The sequence below is a fragment of the Lipotes vexillifer genome, unplaced genomic scaffold, assembly GCF_000442215.2.
Source record: "Lipotes vexillifer unplaced genomic scaffold, Lipotes_vexillifer_v1.1 scaffold591, whole genome shotgun sequence".
NCBI lineage: Eukaryota > Metazoa > Chordata > Mammalia > Artiodactyla > Lipotidae > Lipotes > Lipotes vexillifer.
In genome coordinates, this window is record NW_006791954.1 from 5,007,816 (window position 1) to 5,034,866 (window position 27,051).

At 39.6% G+C, this 27,051-nt stretch overlaps 1 protein-coding gene across 4 annotated transcripts; it reads right to left on the reverse strand.

The window, feature by feature from the left end:
* Positions 1–2,357: 2,357 nt before the first annotated feature.
* On the reverse strand, positions 2,358–24,011 carry SMARCE1 (SWI/SNF related BAF chromatin remodeling complex subunit E1). 4 transcript variants are annotated; one of them, XM_007465203.1, is made up of 11 exons: positions 23,933–24,011; positions 21,867–21,918; positions 21,646–21,689; positions 18,597–18,701; positions 13,396–13,476; positions 11,393–11,524; positions 10,959–11,130; positions 7,511–7,683; positions 6,894–6,995; positions 6,025–6,235; positions 2,358–3,617 (listed from the first exon to the last, which is right to left on the reverse strand). In XM_007465203.1, exons 2-11 carry the CDS (start codon positions 21,871–21,873, stop codon positions 3,409–3,411), a joined length of 1,236 nt encoding a protein of 411 aa, XP_007465265.1. In that variant the 5' UTR covers positions 21,874–21,918; positions 23,933–24,011; the 3' UTR covers positions 2,358–3,408. The 4 variants fall into 4 exon arrangements, with proteins under 4 accessions (XP_007465265.1, XP_007465267.1, XP_007465268.1 ...); XM_007465205.1 differs by lacking the exon at positions 18,597–18,701 and having other exon boundaries at positions 2,359–3,617; positions 23,933–23,978; XM_007465206.1 differs by lacking the exons at positions 18,597–18,701; positions 21,646–21,689 and having other exon boundaries at positions 2,916–3,617; positions 23,933–23,978.
* Between the last annotated feature and the right edge of the window lie 3,040 nt (positions 24,012–27,051).

Here is a 27,051-nt window from a genome sequence, read left to right on the forward strand (position 1 = left end):
AAAAAAAAAAAAGCAATCAAATCTTTTGGGAACCTCCCTCCCCCGCCACCCCATATAACACACTTGAATACATGCAAAACAATTATATATTTTTGGTGCTAAATGGGAAAACATGTGAACATAAGCCAGCTATCTTAACTGTTTACTGGGATATATTTTAAAAATCAGGCTGTTAAATACTTGATAGTTTAGGATTTGCATGTTAATCAGGGTTTTAACAATAATCAGTAATTTTTAGAGAAGTGTATCAACCAATCTGGAAAGTCCAAAGTTCCATCATTTCACACTCAGAAAACTATTAAGAGCCTATAACTTGGACTATAATAAAATGCAGAATTATTAGGTTGAACCAGGTGAAATTGTCATCTTGTAGATAAAAAACTTACACAGGCAATTTCATATAGTTAACCTACTACTAAGATGTTTTGAAACAGTTCTATGATTACTAAGACTTGTAGACATTTTCGACTAAACCTAGAATTTCCCCTACCATATTGATCAAAGAAACATTATCACCACAAGCCAGATGATAATCCAGTATGATTTCTTCTAAAAAGGCTCCGCGTTCCTTTCAGCTCGATATTGCCCAGTGGATTTTTCATTTGTAAAGACGCTAAGCCCTCTAATGTGCAAATCATTAAGAAGGCAGTTGTTGCTCTTCCAGCAAGGTTTGCCTAGCAGTGAAAAACAGCCAGATAAAACTCCTGCCCTTGTTGAAACCAGGCGGGGAGACCGTGTGTGGTAGTGCTTGGGGGTTGGAGGGCAATGATTTCTGAAGTGAGGATTTAACGCAGTATAATCCCAGCTTCATTGCCTGTTCACGTGAGAAAACACAGCTTCAATTTAACTGCAGGCAACAGGAGTTTCACACTGTCAGCACCAATTGTTTAAAACCCCAAACTAGTCTCTAAGTGGGAAGCACCAAAACTAAAAATTTGGAGGGATTTAAACTCCGGATTCTCTTTCAAATATAGTGAATCGAGTATGTCTTTTCCACAGGACGTTCATACTCTCACGTTAAAATGAGCTTGCTCTTAGTGACTTTTCCTGAAAGCTCTGCTTTACAAATACAAAATTTTCATGTACTGTAGGAGAGCCACATGAAAGACATGCTTGTTGACAAATGGGGAAAGATATGACACTTGAAAATTCTGTAAGAAAACTGGGGGACTGTCAGGGATCCCCCTCTCTTCCATTTGTTGTTAAAAATTAATAAAAATGTAAGCCCTCAAACTTTACGCATTCATAATCAAACGCATTAAAAATCATGGCTATGTGGAGAGGAAGGGGACTGAAAGTAGTTCAATCTATTTTACGGTTGAAACAGGCTCAGAGAGTTTAAGTGACATGCCCAATGCTTATAGGGGATATGGAAAACAAACAAAGACCTCGACTATATGCCACATTCTCAAAGAAACTAGGGAACAACTCAAACATTGGTGGTTTCTATGTTATCACTCTGACAAGAAGGTATTTTAATTCAATTTTCCCGCCCTGAGTTAAAAGCTGCCAAATCCCATCTTAAGTTTCCATCTGTTGCTGTAGCATCGTATGGGCAGGCTTGGTCTAGATATACTTGTTTTCCCTGTGCCATCTCCAGCTCAGCAGAAGAACCACTTCGATCCTCTTAAGAGACTTCAGTACCAGGGTAATAACGTGACATCTTGATCCGGTACTGTTTTCCACCCATATTAACAACTTCTCTACCCAGTTTTGACAAGGTACTAAAAAGGATATCCAGTTTGTTGGGGATGAGATGGCTGAAGTTCTTAGCCCTATGACGCCCTACACCCAGAACTGATAAATTAGTTTTTGATTCAGAAAGAAACATTCCATGTGTTTTTAAGAAAAACAGGTACCAAGGGGTGTTTCCGCCCAACTTTTGTCTCCTTTCCTCCTCTCACTCTCAGGAGGCCCAAAGGAGTGGAGTCACAGTCACTGCGTGCCGTGAGCTCAGTAGCAGTGAATTCACTATAAATTAAGTTTTGTCCATAAAGAGAAGTTATCTACATGTAAGCACAGGGCTTACCTTTATTCACTTGGCCATATATTTTTTTTCAATGTAAAAAAAGCTTCTCATATGTGTATGTAGAAACTTTTTACTTTTGGAGTCAAAGACCATATGTGACATGACTATAATATGAGGAAACTAATTTTCACAAGTGTCTTGTACACATGAACTTACTACTTACAGCAGTTTACATAGTTGGGTGAGACGGGGCCTTATCTCAAGAGGCAAATTCTTAACAGCTGTGAGAGGCCACTCCCTACTGTCATTACATTATAAAAACGAAGTTACAAGCTTGTGTTGCATAAAAATATTTAGTGCATTAAAAACACTGAGACTCTTTTTTCTATTTTTTTTATTACATTTGGACCTTTAAGAAACATATACCACCAGTTATACCACTATTCAGTAAAAATCTATTCTAGTTTTTGGAATGCATATGTGTCACAAACTATCTTGCTTCTGGTCTCTAAGACTTTACTAAGAGTTTATCAAAAAGGTAGGCTCTGATCTATGGGATCCTGAGCCTTGAGGTTTTAAATGTTTTGATTATTGTAAAACAATTTCCAGTGGATGAACTTAATTCCCAGCTGTTTTTCTTCTAGAATGGGCTAATCATTTTGAAGTTACTTCCTCCATTGCAAGAATATTCAATTCCTTCAGCTTTGTGATCTATTCTGTCTTTGGAAAACTTGGTAAAAAAGTAATTCCCCCCCCCCAACCCGTACAACAGGGATGAATTCACCAGAACATATCCAATATTAATTATAACAAAAGGCAGTATAGATAAATGCATACGTGTCATGTTCACTTTAATGACTATTTCATAAGCCAGTAACTATAAAGACTATTTCTGGATCAATACAATCCAAGTGTTGGCTGGAGGTACACTAAACACCTTAACACAACTCTTGGTATCTGACATTGATTCAAAATAAAAAAAGGGTAAGTGAACTCACACGACTATGTTTTCAAGGAGCTACTCTCTGTGGAAGTAAACAGGAAAGGGGCCCATCAGGAAGCTGTTGATGGACACTGGGAAGGTTTAAAGCTATGGCTTTGGTAAGCACCCAAGTGAGCTGTAGGAAGGCATTTGTAAGAGTAGATTCTGCAGCATCAAAGGATAATTCTCTAAAAGAGGTGGGCATTTTCTCAATTTAAATTCTGAGGCTTTCAACAGTTGAGGGCTAGAAACAGGATCCAAAGAAAAGAACCATCTTCTTCCCGCTTAAGAAAGGTGACTGTGCCATTCAGCTCATGATGCTAAATGGTCCAAAAGCCTTTGGTGGTATGATATGGACAAGAAAAGAATTAATACACAAACCACATAACACCATTAAAACTCGAAAAACATGTTTTCATTTAAAAAAGTATTTAGAACACATAAAACAAGGTAACATTTATTCTTTTTTCCCGTCTTCTGGTACGGGGTCTGTTGGTGCTTCCTCCACAGTTGCACTGTTGCTCTCTGAGCCAGTGTTACTATCACTGGTCCCTTCCTCTGCCAGACTGTCCACCCCCTCCTGCCCGCTCTCCTTGTCCTCAGGAGTAGACGTGCCTTCTTCACCATTCTGTTGGCTTTCCGTCGTTTCTTCAAGGTGTGTCTCCTCTGTAATCACACATTTGTCACTGTTAGTTCCAATACAGAAATTCCCTCTTCTAATTATGCTGACAGTCCAGAGCTGCAGCATCCGATGATAAGGCAGCCACTCACCACATATGGCTACTAAGCACTTGATATGAGCAAGTGTGACTGAGGAAAGAACTTTTAGTATGTTTAAAACAATTTGGGATTTGGAAACAATCTACTTTTTAACTGTAAATTTTGAAATCTAAATACACATCAAGTATTTCTGCTGAAAATTTAGCTTCCAAATTTTGATGTGCTCTAAGTCTAAAAATACACACCGGATTTTGAAGACTTATTAAAATTAATTTCACTTAAAAGATTTCATTGGGGGCTTCCCTGGTGGCGCAGTGGTCGAGAGTCCGCTTGCCGATGCAGGGGACACAGGTTCGTGCCCTGGTCTGGGAAGATACCACATGCCGCGGAGCGGCTGGGCCCGCGAGCCATGGCCACTGAGCCTGCGCATCTGAAGCTCCTGGGCCACAACAGTGAGAGGCCCGCGTAACGCAAAAAAAAAAATAAATAAATAAAAAAAATTTTAAAAAAAAGGTTTCATTGGGCTTCCCTGGTGGCGCAGTGGTCGAGAGTCCGCCTGCCGATGCGGGGGACACGGGTTCGTGCCCCGGTCCGGGAAGATCCCACATGGCGTGGAGCGGCTGGGCCCGTGAGCCATGGCCGCTGGGCCTGCGCGTCCGGAGCCTGTGCTCCGCAATGGGAGAGGCCGCTACAGTGAGAGGCCCGCGTACTGCAAAAAAAAAGATTTCATTAAAAAAATGTCAGTAGTAGAAAATTTATAATTACACAGTGACTTATATTTCATTTCTATTGGACAGTGCTGTTGTGAAGTGCTTGGATTTAATGAGTGAGAAAGCAGGTATGGAAATGGTATACGGCTGATACATAAAGTACTTTGTTACAAGTCGCGCTGGGCTGTTTTCTGTTATTGCTCTAACAGTCCTCAGAACAATCTTCTTCAGTTCTTTTTCTTCAGCTAGAAGGATGGAATCTGAGTAAAGACCTAGGCATGCTCTATTCATAGATGACAAAACAGAGGCAAGGCTGAGTATTCTAGCTGCAAAATGAGCCAAAGAACCACGCTCTAATTCTCAAGCTCTTGTTTTAACCACAAAATGTGTTCACGCTCCAAATCTGTTAAGATAAAAAACATGTTCACACAAAACAGAGAAAGGTTCAGATAATAAAACTTAAAATCTGACTATCTGAAATGTTAACCTGCTGAATCACATTCTGTAGAAATATCTGTAAAGATACTATATTCCACTTGATGTTCTCCAGATGTCAAATCAGAAGCTGTCGGTTGGGCACCAAGTGTGACTATGGTCCCTCTCACTTCTTGTAATGATGGTCCAGGGAGCCTTTGTTTGTGTTTCCCATACTTTCAGCTCAGTTCTGTTTATTACACAGTGCACTGGGCAGGGTCAAAACAGTGCCAGAAAGTAGAGTGATCTCAAAATTTCAAGCAATAATCGGTTTAATCGGTACTTCATGTAAGCTGTGTTATTGTTTGCCTTGAGGAATGCTTTTAATCAGGAAAATCAGTAGAACAGAAGTATGAATTGTTCCAGGATGGGGTCAACAAATGCTATCTGTAGAGGCTAGATAGTAAATATTTTAGGTTTTGTGGGCCAGGCAGTCTCAGTTGCAACTACTTAACTATACTGTTGTAGCCCCAAAGCAGCCACAGACAATACGTAAATAAACGGTTCCAACAAAACTTTATTTACAAAAGCAGGTGGCAGGCAGGATTTGGCCTGCAGGTTTTATTTGCCTAACTCCGTTCTAGGACACCAGAGACGACACTGACCGTAAGAGCAATGACCACATCTTGTTTAAACAATTTTAGCGATAAAGGTTAAAATCCTGAGTGCCAATATCATGTCGAGTGCAGTAATGATGATTTTAGGTACATTTATCCTTGGGAACTAACTCTCAGAGGCAGGTGCTAGAATACTCGCAAATGAGGAAACTGAAGTGAAATAACTTTTACCCAGTCACAGCGCTAGCAAATGGTGAAGCAGTATTAGAGCCACATCTGTCTGACCCCCGGGCCCGTATCCTCAACCATTAAACCATAATATACTTTATATTCCCAGGAAATGACATGACTCAATCTGGGCAAACAACCAAGACCTCACACTGCAAGACTAAAGACAACACACCACTGCTGTTTTGTACCAATACCAACATTTTTAGTGGACTCTACTATAAGAGATTAAGATTTTGAAAGAAATGGGTAGGTCATATGGAGAATAATTCAAGGGGCAAGATCAACAGAGTGACTTCTGAAAAGCACTGAGAAAGGAAAAGCAGAACTAAAGACAGCTGTAAAAACCCTCGACATTTACTTCGGTATCAACTGAAAGGTTACCTGTCTCCATCGGAATGCTCTCGTCTTCTTTCTTTTCTTCGGTCTTATTAGCTGCTGGCTCCTCCTCAGGAACAATACTGCTCTGGCTGCGCTCAGCTTGCTCTGCTGCCTCTTTCTCCCTTTCCTCCTGCCTTTTGCGAGCCTGTTCCTCGGCCTGTGCAATTTCAGCTGCAATTTTTTCCATATCCACTTCTACTTTCAAACCACACAACTAGCAGTCAGAAAACAGAACCCAAAAAACTCTCTTAGTAATGTTCTTTTCTTACAATCTCTGAACCAGAGAAATTGTTTTAAAAGTGGGTTTTCTTGGCTAAGAACTATATACATATATATGGCAGAAAAAAACATGGTTCCACGTCCTCTCTGAAGCTCTCGTGTCTACAGGAAAGTTGCCCTAGCACGCCACATAACATCAAGTATTACAGAACAGCTGGTGAGACAACGCTGAAAGTTCTGGATTCTACTCAAAGCTTCCATTTTATATTTCGGGTCGCCAAACACTAGACTTACTTGTTTTCATACAAAGTGCAAACTGTAAACTAGAGCTAATGGAGACATTTGATGAATAAACTGCAATGAAATGAAAATAATTCACAATTGCATGAGAGTTTAAATTAAAACCTCAGAGGGTTCTAGAGTCTAAGGCCTAGTACATGTGTGTGTACTATATGATATTTTAAACCTATTGCAACTCTGCCAGAAAATGGAAATTATTTCATAAAGCAAAGACCTTGCCAGTTATAGCAAAGTTAACCCTGTTTCAAAGTGAACAATGTTCCATGAAAACACTATTTTGGAAAAAAGAAAGAGGAAAAAAAAAAGTAACAGACACAGTGGAAAAAAGTATAGTTAACACATTAAATTTATACCCTTTTAAGTTCATTGTTAAATGAATCTGTGCTTTCCAGGAATTTCCTCTTCTTTTCTTGGTGTCGCTCCTCTATTTGAAGAAGTTCAGCTTCTAGTTTTCGCTGTAAAACATAAGATCAGGTTTTGTTGCTACTGAATTATTTTCTCTAAAGCAAATGTCAAACACAGAAAATGTCTCATTTTTTAAAATGGTCCACACATTCTCATAGTGTGATAAACGTTTTGAATTTTTAATTTGTTTATTATATAATGTATCTAGCTAAGATTTTTAAAATGTAAAGTGCAGCACAGAGGGAATGACTGATTAATAAGTATATGTGGGAGAATACTGTTTCAGGCCTCAGCGATTTTTTGGAAAAAAAATATTTAGTACATCAGTAAGAGCTGACAGGATGTCTCAAAATTCTTAACGGATATGCTTTCTGTCAAAAGGCTCTACGTTACAGTTTTAATGACAAACTTATTAAATCTCTGGGAAAGGTCTACTCCCTCCAGCCTCTTCCCTGAATCAGGAACAGGTCAGACTGAACATAAATATTTAACAGGCACACTGATGCATGGTATAGGATCAGGTCACCTGGCACCTGTGGCATAATAAAATGTTTTGTGACTCTACCTGATGAACCATTAAGGACTGGACCTGTCGTTTGAGGACCTGCATTCTAGCTGTTGTGACAACAGACCGAACGTCTGGCACCACACTCTCACTAAGGATTTCACTGATGAGGCGGTGGTTTCTCTGGAAACGGGCGGTAGCTGTATGCTTCATTGAAAAGCCATCATCATAATCTGGAATAAACAAAAGGATCTGGAAATTAGGTCACCAACTACCATCATCAGGAGAGTGCAACAACGTTAACACTTAGCTGCCAAGGAGCCATGGCCCTCACTGGTCTAACAAAATCTAAAATAAATCTTTAAGTTATGATGTGCATCTGGGAAGATTTGGCTGAAATGCAAATGAAATACAACCATGTGTCTTTGGCCTGGAAATCAACATGAAGGCTGCACTGACAGCAAAACAGATTTTGCCAAATGTCTCACTTGCGGGGTAGTAATTTAAGGCTTTTACAACTGATGATACATAGGAACTGGGTGGTGTCTTTGTCACTGTAGCACTTTAAAGTAAGGAAAATGCCCACTGCAGAGAAAACATTATCTCTAGCAATATTCAGTTTCCCAGATGGGCATATATATTTTATAAGATTAAAATACCACTAAAGCCTTAAAAACGTTTAATTCTAAATTTCACTTTTAATTTTTATCAATTTACACACATATACATTTGTTGTCAGTGTATGAAGGTATATTACATGCTGTTTTCATCCACTCAAGTGCATATACATATAGTATGGATCTGGTTTACAAGCTTATTCTTAATAGCTATTACCTTTGCTCTATCACTACCAGTTTTTGACATATCTGCTAACAACCTGTGCTATTATTTACTTAATATTTTTATTTAAATCAACTTAAAAAAAAAGCAGCTTCCTCTTAAGCAATACACATTAAAACAAAAGTTCCTCTCTGAACCACCTAACCATCTTAGTGTGCCATCAGAGGTGGGGGGCCACACTTTAGGAAACTGCTACAAAGGCTCAAATTGTGCTGCTATGTCAGTTTAGCATGTCCCTTAATTTTGGTGCTTAAGTAGTTCCTAAAACTCTTATTACCAGAAACACCACCGCTACGAACTGTTGTGCAAATTGCTTTTTGTTTCAAGTAATTTCTTTAGGATATACACTTCTGAAATTAAAATTACTGGAATAAAAGACATCATTAAAAAAACCTGTGACCTTTTTACTTTTTTTTTTTTTAAAGAAGATGTTGGGGGGTAGGAGTTTATTTATTTATTTATTTATGTGGTGCTGGGTCTTCGTTTCTGTGCAAGGGCTTTCTCTAGTTGTGGCAAGCGGGGGCCACTCTTCATCGTGGTGCACGGGCCTCTCACTATCGCGGCCTCTCTTGCTGCAGAGCACAGGCTCCAGACGTGCAGGCTCAGCAGCTGTGGCTCACAGGCCCAGCCGCTCCGCGGCATGTGGGATCCTCCCAGACCAGGGCTCGAACCCGTGTCCCCTGCATTAGCAGGCAGACTCTCAACCACTGCGCCACCAGGGAAGTCCTCTTTTCACTTCTTAGGGGAGAGTTTTTCATATTCACGCTTAAGATTATATACATTTGTGCTAGGTTATCCATCTAGGTTACCTTTCTTTTTCTTCTTTCATGTATATGTCCCCAGTGTTGACCACTGGACTGGTAGGGGAAATAAAGTCTTAAAAATCTGGGCCTGTCTTTCTTTGCACTTTAGTTGTCTGACTTTTTTTTCTTTTTTGGAGGGGTGGGTAGGTTTATATTTTCTAATTCACCAGGTATTTATCTCATGAATATTCTCTTTCTAAAGTCAGTTAAAAAAGACTTCACTGTCTTGTGTGGATAACTATGTATGTTTTGTAGGCCTTGTAGGTCTCCTTTGTTAAAGTGAGCAGCTGTTGTACTCATGGATGTGCTGCCTTTCTCTTGGTTTTATGTACATTTCTACCTCCCAAGTCTTCCTCTTTCTACTCAGTTCTCAGGGATAAGGTCCAAGGTCTAAAGTCATTCTTATCCTGGTATCTTAACTATTACCATCCTTTCTTACTAGCCGCTCTAATATCCTATTTTAAACTTAAAAAACATAATGGGCAGAAGTCTGAGAAACAGAGAAAAGGACTCTCTTTGAAGACTGTTCCTAAGTGAAGCTCCTTCAGTCCTTCTCAGTGTTCCTGCTGTTACCTTTCACCTGTGAAAACTTCAACTGATTTCTACTTACGTCTTCTATGTTGCTAGCCTTTGTTTCCGATTATTACTGACCCCCATCCTTCCAATTATTTGTAGACTGGATCTTCTATTTTTTTTAGTTCTGTATATTTTCTTGCACTAATTATCCAATCTGAGCAACGAAAGTTTGCTTACACTACTGTGTCTTTAGTACTGATGATTCTGCTAAACATGGTATATTGTTTCTATTCCCTACTCTATTTTCTATATTTATTATTATGTTTTGTATTTATGAGAATATTTGTCAATATCCCAGTCCTTGTTTTTCTCTCCCTTTAGGTGTATCAGCTTATTCATGTCTTTAGGTGGTAATACTGCTTGCTTGCTTAAAGGCCTCTTCTTTAAGGTCTTACAAGCTTTTTCTTTGTCACTACTACTTCTTTAAAATGGGTCTTAAATTATTTTCTAGATGCTTTTGTTGCTTGTAGCTAGAGCTTCCAACCTTTTCCACATCATAGCAGTACATGAAGAAAACATTATTTGTATAGCATGCTTGCTATGTGGATGAGTATACTCACAGCTGGAGGTGGCTAGCTCTGAAGCTCCTTGCAGCTTCAGACGCTGCATGGCTACAGAGAACCAACCAGAGGTACAAAAGCATACCTGCAAACTCTTCATGGAATGCCAACTAGGAAGCTCTGCTCTGTGTGCGGGGGTGTGCGTGTGTATAAAGTTTGTAGGTGTGCACCCTCCTAAGTGTCATCATGAGTTGTATTTATAAATTCTAGCTGGATTTCTGAATTAACTATAAAAGAAAGTTCATAATGCCTCTTCCCACTCATTAACTTTCTCCCTTAAGAGCCCTTAACTCAACCAATTTAGGGAACCAATAAGAAAGTAGAATATAACTTGAAGGCATTTAACTTTTTAAAAGCAGTTGAGGTAAAATTCTGATTGTGACTAAAGAACCCTCCATGCATTCTGAGCACAAAGGCTTTGATAAACGACAGGCAGTTTTTGCTATCTTCTACACTAAAAAGGGTGTTTCTTTATCTTCGGGAAATTCATATACAAATATTAATCAAAATAATTATTCAAAATATTGAAATGGCACTTAAGTTATGCTTTGTTTCCATTTAGAATAGGAAATAAAAGTTAAGAGATTTCTCATATTTTCATTCTCAGAGAAAGCATAAACAAAGCCCCATTTTTTTTTTTTTTTTTTTTTTTTCCCTTTGATTTCTCATATTTTCATTCTCAGAGAAAGCATAAACAAAGCCCCATTTTTTTTTTTTTTTTTTTTTTACCATCTGGATCTTCAGCAGGCTGAATGCTCATGTAAGGTTCTCCTTTCTCCATGCGAGACTGTCTCTGTCGACTTTCTTCCTCTAAAGCAGCTTCTGCACGACTTTTTGCATTTATGTAAGCAAGGTACGCGGGGGAATTATGATAGGCCTTCATAGATTCATTGTACTCTATCTGAAATTCAAATGTTTTCAGTTTTAGAATTGACATTTTGCAGGTTACAATGAATACTTATATTACCTCATTTGAATATCAAAAGACATGATAATGATCTCCTTTTTACAGACAAGGGATCTGAAGTCTTAGAGAAATTAAGTGACTTGACCCAGGCAGACAATGACTCAGTTGTCCGATTAGATCTTATGTTTCTTTTATAAATAATAAGGCAAGTGTTCATGAATTTTCTATTGTACCCATCCCTACAGTCCCATTCTACCTTTTCTGCTTCGTATTCGTTTAAATATTCTTGTTTTTCTTCATCAGTGAGATCTCGCCACATGCCACCAATAATCTTGCCAATCTCCCACAACTTTAGGTCAGGGTTGGAAGCCTTTACTTGGTCCCAGACCTTGAAAAGGACAAACAGTTGAGAATTCAGTATTGATGCCTAAAAATAAAGACCTTTAAAAATACTTTTTTTTTTTTTTTTTTGCAGTACGCGGGCCTCTCACTGCTGTGGCCTCTCCCGCTGCGGAGCACAGGCTCCGGACGCGCAGGCCCAGCGGCCATGGCTCACGGGCCCAGCCGCTCCGCGGCACATGGGATCTTCCCAGACTGGGGCACAAACCCGCATCCCCCACATCGGCAGGCGGACTCTCAACCACTGCGCCACCAGGGAAGCCCTAAAAATACTTTTTAATATAGAAACCTTCTATCATCAACAAAGGCAGAGGCAATAGTGTCAAATCCCCGTGTTCTCTTCAGAGGCAATAGTGTCAAATCCCCGTGTTCTCTTCAGCCTGCTGCAATAATTATCGAGTCCTCTGTCAGGTTACTTTAAGGCAGACCTCGGATATCTCCAATCACTGCAGAGACTTATGACGAGCTAACTCAATAACATAGTCTTATGTCTTTCTAAAAATTCACTAGAGTTTAGAAGGAATGTGGTTACTCTGCATAATACAATACACCATACTGTCAAATATATGTATAATAATTCTGACCAAAAATTTTAAAATTTCTAAATAATGGTGAAAATCAATAAATGCTCCTGTCTTTAATAAAGCTATCAGTTATACTTGCTATTTTAAGAGTAACGGAGGCTCATACCATATGACCCAGCAATCCCTCTACTGGGCATATACCCTGAGAAAACCATAATTCAAAGAGTCATGTACCACAATGTTCACTGCAGCACTATTTACAACAGCCAGGACATGGAAGCAACTTAAGTGCCCATCGACAGATGAATGGATAAAGATGTGGCACATATATACAATGGAATATTACTCAGCCATAAAAAGAAACGAAACTGAGTTATTTGTAGTGAGGTGGATGGACCTAGAGTCTGTCATACAGAGTGATGGAAGTCAGAAAGAGAAAAACAAATACCTTATGCTAACACATATATATGGAATCTTAAAAAAAAAGGTTCTCATGAACCTAGGGGCAGGAGAGGAATAAAGATGCACACATAGAGAATGGACTTGAGGAACGGGGAAGGGTAAGGGTAAGCTGGGACGAAATGAGAGAGTAGCACTGAATATATACACTACCAAATGTAAAACAGATATCTAGTGGGAAGCAGCAGCAGCATAGCACAGGGAGATCAGCTTGATGCTTTGTGACCACCTAGAGGGGTGGGATAGGGAGGGTGGGAGGGAGATGCAAGAGGGAGGGGATATATGTATGCATATAGCTGATTCACTTTGTTATACAGCAGAAACTAACACAACACTGTAAAGCAATTATACTCCAATAAAGATGTTAAAAAAAACAAAAAACAAAACCAAAAAAAGAGTAATGGAGGTTCATCACCAAAAAAAAAAAAGAGGAAAAATTCAAGGAAGTATGAAGAAAACAAAAATTACCATAAGCTTATTGTTTAGAGATAACCATTGTCTTCTACGCTTTTTTTAAATTCAAACTAACATGTATTTGCTATTATTTTTATAAAAATAAGATACTAGTACATGTAGTCTTGCATTCCTTTTTTCACTAAACTTTTTTTTTATGTCATTAAATATTCTCCAAAAGACTACATAAGTAACATTGGCTACATAACTTTGCTTTAAGTATTTTAACTGTTTATTTAATCATGTTCTTGCTGGATTTTAGTTCTGGAATTTGGAAATCAGAACTAATTTCTTTAAAAACTGCAATTCTGTATCTTTTCCTCTGACTATGCACAAAAAAGCTGGCTAAGCCAATCTGAAACCTGACATAAAGCCAAGAGCAAAGACGGCAGTCCTCACTCCTTTCTGGCTCCTGAGCACCTACCTTTCTGCTGTACCGCATGTAGGGCATCAGCGGCTTATCTGGTGGCTTTGGGGGTTTTGGAATCGTAATACCAGAGGATGCCTAGGAAAGAGTTAAATACATTCATTACTCAACTGCAAGAAGTGCACCAGCAAACTGAAAAGAGAGTCCCTTAAAAAATGCTAATGCGCCTTTCTTCTACTCGTCCATGGATACAAGATTCTTATAATTTCTCCACTGAAAATAGCTATCACTGCAAATTCAGAAATGTTCACATCAGAAGAAAATAAAGAAAATGACTTTAGGCACATAATTTTTTAATACGTTACTTAGCAGTTTATTGCCACTGCTTTGACAACCTGGCTGTAAGAACAAACAAAATATTATACAATAATTCATACATTGAAAATATATGGTTATATATCAGATGTCCCACGTTTAGGACATTACCTGGCACCCTTTTATTTTACTTAATTTACCATTACACATACAGTCAACACTTGATTACCTCACCGGAAGCTGAACCCGTTCAGCGCTTACCACACCTCATACTGCCTACAGGGGACTATTTACTATTTGCACCTTTTCAGGAACACACCTCCACATGAACAACCGCCACCACCGCAAACCCTATTTCCTAGGTTCAAAAATGGAAAACGAAAAAACCCTTCTTAGCTCCTTTATTATGACTAGAGATTTTACTTTTCTGAAGGTTCTATGCCCATATCTAGTGTCTTTTTTTATAAAGGAGATCAGGAAGTGTGAACTGAAGTCATGCCTTTTTTTATTCCTAATCACGGTGGAGGAGCAAACAAGTTTACCAGGAACAGAGAAATGGCAGAAACAGGGCCTGATTAAGTTACTTTTGAGACCTTATATCAAGAAACTCCATTTAATTTTTAAAAAAAGGCTGGTTTTGTGGGGAAGGCACAGAAAGAAAGGGAAAGGAAAACAGAAGAAAAGGAGGCGAGGAGACTGAAAAGTAGTTTCTAAAAAGGTAAAGAAGAAAGTGGGTGAGAGAAAGAAAAAAGGGAAAGAAAGAGGAGAGATCAGCTCTTTCTAAAAGCTAAGTCTAGGCAAGATATCAGATAGCTCCCAGTGGGCACCCCACACATCTCCAACGAGCGGGCGCTGCTGCTGAATCACCTCTACACGCATGGCTGCATTTGATCAAGGACCCAGAATCAAATCATGGCTGAATCACATTTGTTTCTCCCAAATTTCTGGGAGACTCCTGATACTGATCCTCCTTCCCAGGTTCGGGGGAAGAAGAGCTGGCTTCACTCTAACGACCGAAAGACAGGAATCAGCAAATTCTTGCAAGAAAACTAAGGTGCCGTTTTGTTCCCTTGCCCTGATCTTGCTGTTGTGGTAAAAGCGGAGGGAAGCCCCTCCATTCTGGGCTGAGACCCCAATCAACGTTATTTTTCATGCAAGGGCTCCGGGAATAGTATGTTGGTACCTGCTTCCACCACTTCCCAACAATGCTGCTGCTTCCTGTGAGGAGCGTCTCCCTCCCTCCCTCCACACTTGTCCATTAACTCTGCTTCCTCTCTGCTGCTTCACACAGGAACTTATCAGAACGTTCTTTCTCCTCTGAAGCAGTATTTCCCTTCTTTCCACTCCTCCCATGTATTCTTAGCACACCTCATGCTGATGCTCATGTAGATAGACTCTGTTTTTAGCCAGCAGTGGGCAACTGGGGTGAAGTGAGCCATGGGAGATGGAAACTATCAACAGCGGTGGTATGAACAGCCACTAGGAGATCTGTCTCAGGGCTGTAGGAGTTCTCTGGGGGCGGGGGGATTTCTACAAAGCTAACCCTATGTCATGAATTCAGAGCAAGTAACACATAAAAGTCTGATTCTTCATAAAGTTATTAGAAAGCACTTCCAATTTATATCCAACACAAACCTTCAGAATTCTATGAAGTGGGTTACAAATAAAGTTGGAATTGTGCCAATAATTGAAGTTGGTAGACCACTGTTAACAATTTTTTAAAAGAGGTAAAGAATTCTAAAATGTTTATGCTTTAATATGTGAAATTAAAACACTTTAAAAACAAATTACAGTAATATTTGCTCTTTGATATTTTTCAAAGAACTGGATTTTATAACAATGAATTTGCTTATTTCTCTTCTTTTCTCCCAAAGGTACATGTTGAGGTCGTATTTTCATTACACTGACCAATTTACAAATACAAGGAAAACAAAACCAAACCCAAAACAATAACAACATAGTTAAATTCTAGCTGGTTTTCAGGATATTAAAGGTTTATATCACTAAACACCCCTAATTTATTAACCATCTCAAACAGATATCTTTCTACAATTTCTCAAACATTATTCTTTAAAAAAGAAAAAAGCAGCAGTCTGCACTGAACACAATTATAATCACTGCTTTGCTATAATCCTCTAGTTTGAGGTATGAAACCTGCTGGCCCCTTTATTAAATGGCCTGGTGGTTATGCTTTTAGAGGGCATGTCTCCTTTTTTAGTGATTTCTTTCCTTGCTGCTATCAGGAAACCTACTTCTCTAGCAGCAACTGTCCCTCTTTCCAACTGGCAATGAGTTGGGGGAAAACTAATTATGCTTTTGTTAAAACTGTGCTTACAATAGAGTAAGGTCCTGGGAATCTCCTATGAATAAAGCCCATGATTTTGTGAAATTCTCGCTACTCAGAGATTTTTGTTGTTTCTTCCCATTTTTCAGCTGTTTCTCTGGTAGGATCTTATCTAAGGTTTTCTTCTGAGATGGAATTTCCATTAAAGCACAGAAACGAGCTACTTTTAACATTTGGTCTTGATCTGTCTTCACACCTGTACTTGAGAATGTTAACCATCATCTGATGAAGAACTGACCAGAAGTGAATTCCATCTCATAGCTACCATATGTTGAAACCAAAAGATCTCAACATGCTATATATAAAATGTTTATTGTCTGAAAACCATTCGAGTGTACTGGAGTCATCGGGAAAACCAGATGTTCTGTGGACGCTACAAGAAGCTATTCATAGGGTGTCACCGAATCATTCCTTCAAATCAATGACTTAAGGCGATTTGCAGACAGTAATACCAAAGAGGAGCCCCCCCACCCCCCAAAAAAAACACATAGGTGAGGTCATCTTAAAGTAACACTTTTATAAAGGTCAAAATCGGATCTACTGAGTCCTAACAGAGCTTAAATTATACATATATAGTAGTATAAAACTTTAGGCATAACTAATTTTCATAGAGAATGATTCAATGACCTGAGAGGTCACTAGAAGCTGAAGGGGCGGGGATTAGCACAGGCTAAAAGCCTCCGCATTTTCTAGGCTCTTCAAGTTAAGTCTACAGAGCACTTTGATTACACTTCATTCTGGTGTTGAGAGAACAATAATACAAAGAAAACAACCATAAAGAACCAGAAGATCAATGTTTCCATGCTCAACAGCCCTCCTATACTAATCTACCCTGAAGCTAGTGCCTACCCCCAAATACTGGGTTCTAACACCTGAAAGAAAGAATGGGGAGAAACAGATAACTTGCTGAGGCCCCGAGACAGCAACTGCACTTTCCTATTCCTAGTAAGTCTCCATTGAATGATCTCACTTTGTTAACAAAGAATCCCACAGATACATCCAAGTTAAGAACAAAATGCTTACAGAAACTGAAATACAAATGATTCTAATATTACAGTTACCACCATTTCTTTTCCATTAACATAGATAATCAAGAGCTGACTGTATAGAGCTATTAAAATGTAATCATTCTTTTGTTTACTGCCCACGAATAATTTTCTGTATTAACATGAATGGCCCAAAATCGATTCTACTCCTTGTTGAAATTAAAATATTCTTTACCATTTGATAACTTTGTGACCCGTTACACTTGTGAAACACATTCAGGCCAGGGAAAAACAAGTATCGATGCACATAAAAATTGTATGCATTGTGAAATGCATACATATACACATTTTGTCAGAATTCTTTTCAGATACCATGAAATATGCATGGCACATAAAACTTGATATGCTTATGAGGTACAAATTATGCAGAAACAATGAAAAATTCAGACAAACAAAACCTATCAAGCTAAGCAATATGCTTACCAAGATAGACATACAGTTTGATAGGTACAAGCTTTCTGCTCTAGCTTGACTACAGGGTGAGAGGGCTTTTTTGAAGTCACAATAATTGAATTACTTATGAATACAGCAAACAAAAACCAGGTATTAAAAAGTTTACAGCCATTCTGGGTTGTATAAATTCTCACCAAAACCACATTCCAATGTATGTAGGTATTTGGCTTTTGGATTTATTACTTATTTTTGGTAAATCATTTTTACAGTTATTTGTTTCTTTGGTACCTAAACTTCCTTAAATGGACTTTAAAATGATTGTAAAATAAAAAGTCTTCTAACGGGAGGAACAGTTCTCAGCGCTTCCTGAGCTGCTCTTCCCGGGTTATAATCCTCAAATTTGGCTTGAATAGAACTCTCCAATTCTTTCTTTAAAAAAATAAATAAATACAAATAAATAAATAAAATAAAATAGAAAGTATGAATTACATCATCCAATTTTGGTATCTTCGGCTGATCATTTAAGTGAAACATCCTAAGTTTCAAAAATTATATCCTTTATCCTATGGATTATAAACACACTTCTAGCTGTAGGTATCTATAGTCTGATAATTCAAATTAATTTCATTCAACTTTTGTTCTGCAATTCGTTGAAGTGACATTAAAATCTTTTTAATTAGAGAGAAATGAATCTCAGTTAGGTCAACTGTTAAATCCAAAAGACAAATAATTATGTGCAGCAGTTCAAACTGGTAGGGCAGCTAGGCCTGTAAGCCCAGTCTTTATTAAGAAACTAAGGTCTTGAGCCTAATGCCAATTACCTTAAATGAAAGATACTCTTCATCTCAAAAGGGGCATCTTAACCATAGGAAATTCAAGGTTTGTCTACATATAGTATTAGCATTAAGTGCCCAAGGCTTTATCTCTACCAACCACCAAACAGAATAAATTCTTTTCTTCTATATACATATCCAGATCTCACTATTTTTTCATTTTTCAGTGTAAGATTGTACAGTGAATATTTAAAATAGTCTAAAAGCCAGGCTAAATTTTTTTTGTTTTTAAAATGGCTGTGCTGATGATTCAAAGGACCTAACTCTGAAGGCATTTCTGGTCAATTCCAGTTGTTTGCTGGATGCTGTAATAGTTGATTCTCCTACCGTGACCCGGCTGTTGGTGCCCGGGTTCCCTCCCAGCCTGTAGTTGTTGTAGGCGAGATGACTGTATGGATTGTATCCCACAAACCCTGGTGTGCTGGGCATTTGCTGATGGAAACAAATGAGACAAAAACACGAATGAGAAATGAGCTCAAACGAGGAAAACACAGAAATGAAAAATGATCTGCATATGGCATGCAAAAGCAACCTGATTTTAAACAAGCAATGATGTGTTGTAACTGTTCTTTTTCTTTCAGTGAAAACCAGTCTGTGTTTTTTTGGGTTTTTTTCCCCTCTCTTTCTGTCTCTTTGCAGGGGCCAGTGGTGTTCGTGTTCGTGTGAATATGTGTGCTTGTTTTTCGGGATAAGCAATACACTGAAGTGTCTCAAACATTCAGGGTTACTTTATGGTCAACAGTATGAAATAACAACTTAGCGATATATGTCTGAGATAGGAAAGCTTGAAATGTGATAAGCTAGGAGTCTGAGAACACTTTACATGCAAAACAAAACATGATTTATTTGACAGTTATGTGAATGCCGCCAATGTATTATCTACCAAAAACAAAAACAAGAAATGAATCACTTTCAAAGACAGCTTTAAATCATTTTATATAGTGTGAGAAATGAGAAGAGATTCAAATCAGGAAGTCAGAAGTTGTCAATAGAAAAGAACAAATGTGGGATTCAATGGATGTCACATACATGGTTTCAAAACAAAGACTTGTAAGAAATGCATGGATTTCATTCTGGGGGTACTGTCTGATCTTTTTAACCCATTCTTTTATAGGCTTTCTCTTCCATCTCTTCTTTGATCCATCTTCCACAGGTCAATCATGAACAATTTCTGCATTTAGTTTTAATGTGAACTACTTTTCTAGTAGACAGACTTGAACTTTCTTTTCTCATCTAGTTTCCTGACAGCCCTAGCTCTTTCAAACCACAACTGCTCGTTGGAGCAACAGAATTCTTGGCTTTTGTAAATTATGTGTTGATGTGATCACAAATGGGCTCTTATATAGCAGTGCCCTTCGTGATTAATAAAATGACATCCAATGTTCATGAGAATCAAGGTATGATGCATAAAAAGGATGTAGCAAAGAGAGACCAAAAGTAAGGTATTTTACCTAATGAACCTCAATCAAAACAAGTGGCAGTAATTTCACTTTAACATGCAATTGACAATACCAATGCTGAACTGTATAATAAACTTAACACATCCCAACTAAACTGTAGCTCTTATAAACACAATTTTCTAAAACATGCCACTGCACATATCCTTAGTGTCCAAAAGAAAGACAGTCAAGCAGATAATACATTTGATATTCTTTAGAAGAAAACTACTAATCAATTTCTAGTCTATGTTGTTATAGAAGACGCAAAGCAAGCATACATAAGTAGGCAAAACACAGATAAAGTATCAAAGGCACCAAAGAAGTTTATATTCCTTGGAGTGGTACACTTGGGTGGTAGTGGTGGGTGGAGGTGGTGATGGTGGTGGCAGAAGAAATGGAAAAAAAAGAAAGGAGGATAACTCATGTAATATCCATTCTGTTGGATGTCCTAACCCCTAGTCTTCTGTAGTTTATGTGTAAATGTGAAATTATAATGGTACAGAAGTATGACTAACGAAAGGTAAAAATATCCCTTTCTACATTTAAGAAGTCATAGGGTTAGTTTCTGAGCTATTTTTATTATCTCAAAAAATCAAGTCTGTTTTCAAGATGTTATGTGCTGTCAGAGGCAGTATTTGCGTCAAAATGACACCTTCAAAGTTGCATAAGCAATGATAATCACTATTCAACATTATGAGGCAGTAATGTAAGAAAATAAGGGAACTAAAAAAAAAAAAAAATAGAAACTAAAATATTACAATTATCCATTTCCAAAAATGAAGCACATGGTTGGCTCTTTGAGGTCAGGAATCTCAATTGTTCAACTCCACCTGTATGGCCATTAGCAGAGTGCCAAGGAGATGGTCATAAGAAATGTTCTTTGATTTAAGAAAAGAAACAAACCAAACACAGGACTTTAAGATCTACCAGAAGTAACTTTAGAAACTGTATGTTATATAAATTGAGCTGAGAAGATGTGATACAGTATCTCTTTTTAAAAGCATCTTACTATGGAAAAATAAATTGTTGATAAACATAACTAAAACATACATCTGAGGGTTAGTAAACAAAACTAGTTTACCTAGTGGAGAAAACAAAATTACACAAGGACCTAATTAGTAAACTAGCCAGAAATTTAGGGGTAGGGAGTATGGAAGGAGGGCTAACAGCCTTAAAGAACTTCTTTTGTAGGATATGGTCAATGTTAACAGTGTTTTGTTTTTGTTTTTAAATTAAAAAAACAACAAGAAATCCATTTCAGCAAGGCCTGAATGGTTACTGTTAAAACTGTCTTATGGATTGGACAATTATTTTACATGCTGACCAAGCTGGGCCAGAGCTTGCTGGGTGAAAAAAATTAGTTCACTACTATCATTTAGGCACTTTGAAATATATCAATTCTCAATCCAATAAAACATGACTTATGGAGTAAAGTGAAATGGCAGGATCTGACCCATAGATAATGAAATCCTTACTTGAACAGCTTGAAAATAAAGATTTACAATAAGTTATTATAGAACTGGAAGCTTTATTGTTTGATTTAACATGAAAATTATATACAGACAAGGAGAGAAAAACGTAACCAACTGAAGGTTAGGCTTAAAAATAATAAATGCCAGAACGAGCATTCATTTCATATTAACTTTCAAGACTCTTAATAGAGATTAACAAGAAAGAAATGTTAAACTTGTCAATTATTCCCAATTAAAAAAAGAACTGAGCATAGGAGGTTGGCATTTCAGTAGTATGTTTCTTTAAATGTTGGGGTTGGTTCAAGGTAAGATACAGACTTATTTTATTTAGTAGGAAGTGCTGTTTTTTAGCTGAATTTTTCATCCTGTTGCTGTGATGACTGAGTGACTGTCACTGGAAGACATCTGGGTTTTTGTATCAAGGCCAGACTTGGCTATTACATTAACAAGAAAATTAAAACTTACTGTTGCAGGAGCTGGGGTGGGAGGTGGGGCATAAGATGGTCTTTCTGTTTGAAAGAAAATAAATAACTTCTTGTAAACAACTGAGATATAATACTATGCAACAAAACTACCAATGGTCCTGTTTTGAAGAAAAAAAAAATGAGAGTATTTTGGAATTCCCATTTGCTAGGGCATTAGTCTCTTATTAATATAGATTGATAAATATAAAAAATGAAACTTACTTGACATTTTGGAAGATTAAGTTCTCAGTTCCTTAAGAATGAATCTGAGACACTAAAATAAAAAAAAGAAAAATAAAGAAAAATAATCAAAACTCAGCAAGCATAAGAGAATGTTTTCCTAAAGAATAGGGTAATTTAATTGGTATTTCTTAGTAAAATTACATTGTCTTCTAGTAATCCAGCCTTTTTAATATTTTACTAGTTCTTTAGGTCATTTGGTTGATCAGAATTAAATGACTGAAAGAAATTACTGGGGATATTAAAAAGTAAAATTAGACATGTACTTGCAAGTTTGTTGTTGTTTTTTTTTTGATACTGAGCCACCTCTCATATGGAAAACGTTTTGCTGATGCCATGTAAACATTTAATCAGACTGATAAAAATACAGTGACAATAGAATGTGATGTATTGTCAGGGCCTACCTCAACAAGGCCTACCAGATACTGACAGCTCCCTGATCAGCTGCAGCTCTGCCTTCCTTTTAGGATAACAACTTGTACTAAAATGGAGCACCATGTTATTCCTGGAGGCAGTGCAAAAGGTAACTGGTGTGACAATGAACTTTACATTCTCTTATAGTGGTAAACAGCTTTATAACTGCTGGGAATAAATTTTGAGAGTCTACCTGAAAAACTCTTATTACCCTTCTCAGTCCATTTCATATCTCCTCATATATCTCCTCAATGGAGCTTTCTTGACAAATTACCTGTGCGGAATTAATTCCTCCCTCATCTGTACTCCTATCCAATAGACACAGATCTATGCTATCATGTTATACCTGTTAATGTGGGTATATTGTGTGCTGCTTAGAAACAGGGACCGTTTAATTTATTATTGTAGTCCCTGTACCTAGCTCTTCTTTTTTTCTAGCTCAATTCTTCCTAACTTTTGTCCTGTCCTAGTACTACACTAGCTCACCACATGACCATACACAGGTAAGCTTGTTCCTTACCTCAGTATACATCACACACTGTGTGTACAAAGAGACAAACATTCATTTTTAGAAATAAGGCAAATAACTTTTAGGACTACTGGAGTACTTTCATCCAACATTATGTGAAACAAACATGATGCTTTTTGCTTCTGTTTTGCATTTTAAGGGAAATCCTGGAGCATTATGAATAAGAGGCCTGGTGCAGAACGAAATCGTTTATTTTCTCAATGGCCCAACCTGGGTCTCTCCCTCTCTCCTTAAGGAACAGGCAAGAAACCAGAGTCTGGTGCAGAATTTCCTTCCTGCTGGTAGGCTGTCAACATCCACTAGGCCTTGCTGGGGGGAGCCCTGACAATAACTGCCACAAGCTCCCTGATATGTCACACTTTATTGCTAATATTTTAAAATTACTGATCTCCTCTGCTATACTATAAATTCCAAGAGCGACCTTGTACATTTGCCCACCACCGGATGCATGCCCGGTGCCTGGCATAAAATCCCGAAGTATCTGTTGACTTCCTTATACGGGACAGGCTTACTACTTACACCATCTGGTTTAACAGTCACAACTACCAACGAGATGTGTACTGCTATTCCCATTTTACAGAGAAAAAAGGGAGTCTCGGCGAGTGTAAGTAACTTGTCTAAAGACACATAGCCAGGAAGTGCCAGAGTTGGGTTTCAAACCCAGGTCAAACTGTTTCCGAGCTTTCGCTTTTCACTCTAAGCCACACCCCGAGTCCTCAGGTCGCTGCCTGAACCGAGGGGAAACCACCTTCCCGGGGGTGAGGACCACGGGCTTGGCTTGCCCCAAGGGCTTCCTCTGAGGTCGTTTCCTTTAGGTTTGTGTGAAGGATGCACTTTCCCAGCGACTCTACTAAATAGGAGTATGCAGAGGTGCTCTGACCAATTCCGCGGGGTTAGTGGAAGGGGCACATCTGGCCGCCCCGGAGGAGCCCCAGATGGCACCCTCGCTCCGCTAGGCCTCAGAGAGGCCGCAACTGGCCCCCGGCTCTGGCGCCGCGGCCAAGCCTGAACCCCAGCAACCCTCGGGGACTCGGGGTCGGGCCAAGCCGGGACCCCACGCCTCGCCACCCTCCCGACCCAGTCAAGCCCAGTCGGAAACACTCACCCGCGGGCAGAAAACACGCCCGCAGCTCCGGCCTCGCTTCCCTTTGTCCCGCGCACGCCCCGCCCCTCGCGTCCGGAGCTTCCGCGCTCGCACTTTCAACACTCTTCTTAATTCCTTTCAAGGCTCCAACCGACTCTCTTAAGAAAAATAAGTCTTCTAGTGGGGACGCGGTGGTGCTTAGTACAATCAAGGATTTTTTCAGGCCCCATACGTTTCTCAAAACTCCCCGAATTTGGGTAATTTGCCAGCCGGGCGCCGATTCGTCACGGCGGATAGAGCGGAGGTGGCCCGACCGCTGGGTAGGCCCAAACCCCGCGGCCGTTGAGGAGCGGGAGCAGCGACGGCTGACGCGGCGGGAGGTGCGAGGCTGCGCCGAGGGGAAGTGGGAGCGCGGCCTCAGCTTCCCCGCGCGGGGCCGGAAGGCAGCGGGAAGCGCGCCGGCACCTAGCCCCGGAACCACTGTGGCCGCGAGGCCCGCGCGCCACTCCGGCCGGACTCAGGCCGCGCACGTCCCCGCCTCCGAGGGTGTTTTTTCTTCTTTCTTTCCTTCCGGTCTTTTTCTTTATTCTTTCCCTGGGAGCTGGAGTGTATACTTCAGTAAGCCGAGGATGCAGGCGTGGAGCGCGCGGTTCGCAGTTTCTGCCCTCCCGCGCGCCTCCCAGGGCTTCCTGCCTTAGCGGCCGGGCAGGAGCCTTGGCGAAAGCAGCACGGACCTTTCCAGTTTTCCCAAGCGCGAGGCTAGGGTAGCTGCCACAGGTTTCTGAGCCAAGGGCCGGAGATGTTACACTCCTTGCCCCATGTTGTGTGCTCTTGCAACGCCGGTCAAGGGTCTCTGTCCCAACGCGCCTTGGCTCATTCGGTTCTCTCCACCGGGAACGACTGTCCTTCACTTTTCAGCTTAAACTCATCTGCCCTTCCGGATCCAGCTCAAATTGTTTGTGATGCCCTCCTGGAACTTTCCCCTTCCCCCCCTTAATCCTTCCTCTGAACTCCCAAGATTCTTTGAAAACTTTATTATGATCTTTACCTGATATCGGACTGTTTGTCATTTTCAATGCAATATGAGAGCCATGAAAGCAAAGGTTCAGTCATCTGCATTGGTCATCTTCGTATCGCCCGTGCCCAGTAAGGGCTTGACCCGTTGTTAGATGCTCAATAAATGTGTATTGAGGCAGGTTCTGGTCTAGTCCAGGGCTCTTTCCACTGAATCAAGACTACGTTGGTTTACTAGATAGTAGCTTCTCCTTGGATATATAAACACCTGACCGATGTGGGACACTGTGGAGCGAGAAGGATCTGAAATGACTTGAAAACAGTGTTGACATTTAGGGTGACTGATTGAATTCTCCGGCTGCCCTTAGCCATCATCCTGGGTGTGCCAGCAGGGGCTAGGGCATCTCTAGAAGTCAGCAAAGCTGTCCAGCTGAACCCACTGTCCAGTTCTTACACCTCCAATATTTTTATACTCATGGTTAGAGATTAGTGAAGTTGAAGAGCATGTTAAAGGGAAAGACTAAAAAGGAGGTCATCAAAGGATAATGGGGGGCCTGAGTGGTGCTTGAGATATATATATATATACATGCATCAGAGATACAGATTAATGTAAGATACACAAATGCCTCAGCAGGGAAGCCCAGTACCTTCTTTCTCTGGCTTTCATGGTGGGGGACTGGGCAAGTGAGGTGCCGGGGCAGGTGCTGGGTTGTGTCATCTCTAGGCAGTCTTCTGCAGAAAAGCTGCAGGTGCCGGGTGTTAGGAACAAAGCACACTGTAGTGCGAACAGAGTGGCACAAAAATGGTGGAAAAGGAAAGGAGGGGATCTCGGAGGAGTAGTGACATTGATACACTTTCTCACCTCCTGGTCTTTACTCAGATGTCACCTTCTCAGTAGGTTTTTCCTGACCTATTCAAAACTGCATCTCATTCCCCAACCTCCATTCTATTCATGGTTTGTGCTTTGTTTTTTTCTACAGTATTTATCACCACCTAACATACTCTATTTGTTATGTGCTTGTTTTGTTGTCTTTTTCTTCCCATCAGGATGAAAGCTCCTTGCGGGGCGGAGGGGGACAGTGCCCATTCAGGTGCTCATATTTGTGGAGTGAATAAATGAATGGCTAGTTCATTTTCTTCCCTTTGGCTCCTTCTGTGCTCCGAAGATTTGCAAAATTAAGAAAGGAGGAATATAGGGAAGATATAAGAGAGAAAGCCCTAGAGATTAAGACCGAAGAGTGGATTCAACTTACACTGAATTGCTGTTGATTTTTCCCCAAGCAAACATCAGCACATATGATCTTGCATGGACAAGGATATTTATGGGAACTGCAGGACAGACTTTTGGAATGGTGATTATTCCTGGAAAACATGGTATGCATCATTAACATGACTGTTCAGCTATATGTAACTGTGAAGTTGTTGGGAGCCCTCGCAGGCGCCTTATGGTAGACCACAGTGATAGTCTTAGGACCAAGTAGTTTAGTTTTCTTTCTGGCAGCAAGATTCAGGAACTTGGCCCGCTTTCCTCTCTGACACTGCTCATTATTTCCTTGAGATTCTTCTTCCCCCCGCTCCAAGCAGGGAAGTCAAAACTAGTAAGTGATTAAGCTGGAGTGAAGCCCAGGTCTCTTTGATTTCTTTCTATAGTAGTGTGGGAAGAAGCCGGGAGGGAGACAATTAGGGGTAGGATGAGAACCATGAGTGGGAAGGAAGAAAGAGGAGAAAATGGGAGAGAACAAGGAAAAACCCATAGTCCTTGGACACCTAGTAGTCTGTGTGAATAGGTTCTAGGAGGTTTATTCCTTTATAACGCTTTAAAATTGTACACAATTTTTAGATGCTTTTTTTTTTTAAACCCCCAGATAGAGGGTTTGGAGTTTAACAGATTTCCAAAGAGTTCTGTGACTCAAAGAAGATTTTGGACCAAACACTGAACCATGCAATTTGTAGTTTGTTCTAATGAAGCTTTTTTCAATGGATTTTTTCCCCCTTAAAATAGGGAAAGGGAGAACAGAACTCTATCTGAGCCAAATATCTTATAAAGTCTGGATATTAAAAAAAAATTCTGGCTTTAGGAAAAATGGTGAAATAAGCTAGTTTTCTCAGCCGTTCCTTTGAAGGCA

What these genes read in the sequence shown, in the direction of transcription:
- SMARCE1 (XM_007465203.1), bottom strand. An exon ending in GCACCAACAGCCGGGTCACG is followed by an intron (nt 13,477 to 18,596) that starts GTAGGAGAATCA and finishes ACTCTTTCCTAG; the next exon opens with GCATCCTCTGGTATTACGAT. An exon ending in GCCTGCTGAAGATCCAGATG is followed by an intron (nt 7,684 to 10,958) that starts GTAAAAAAAAAA and finishes TGTTTATTCCAG; the next exon opens with ATTATGATGATGGCTTTTCA.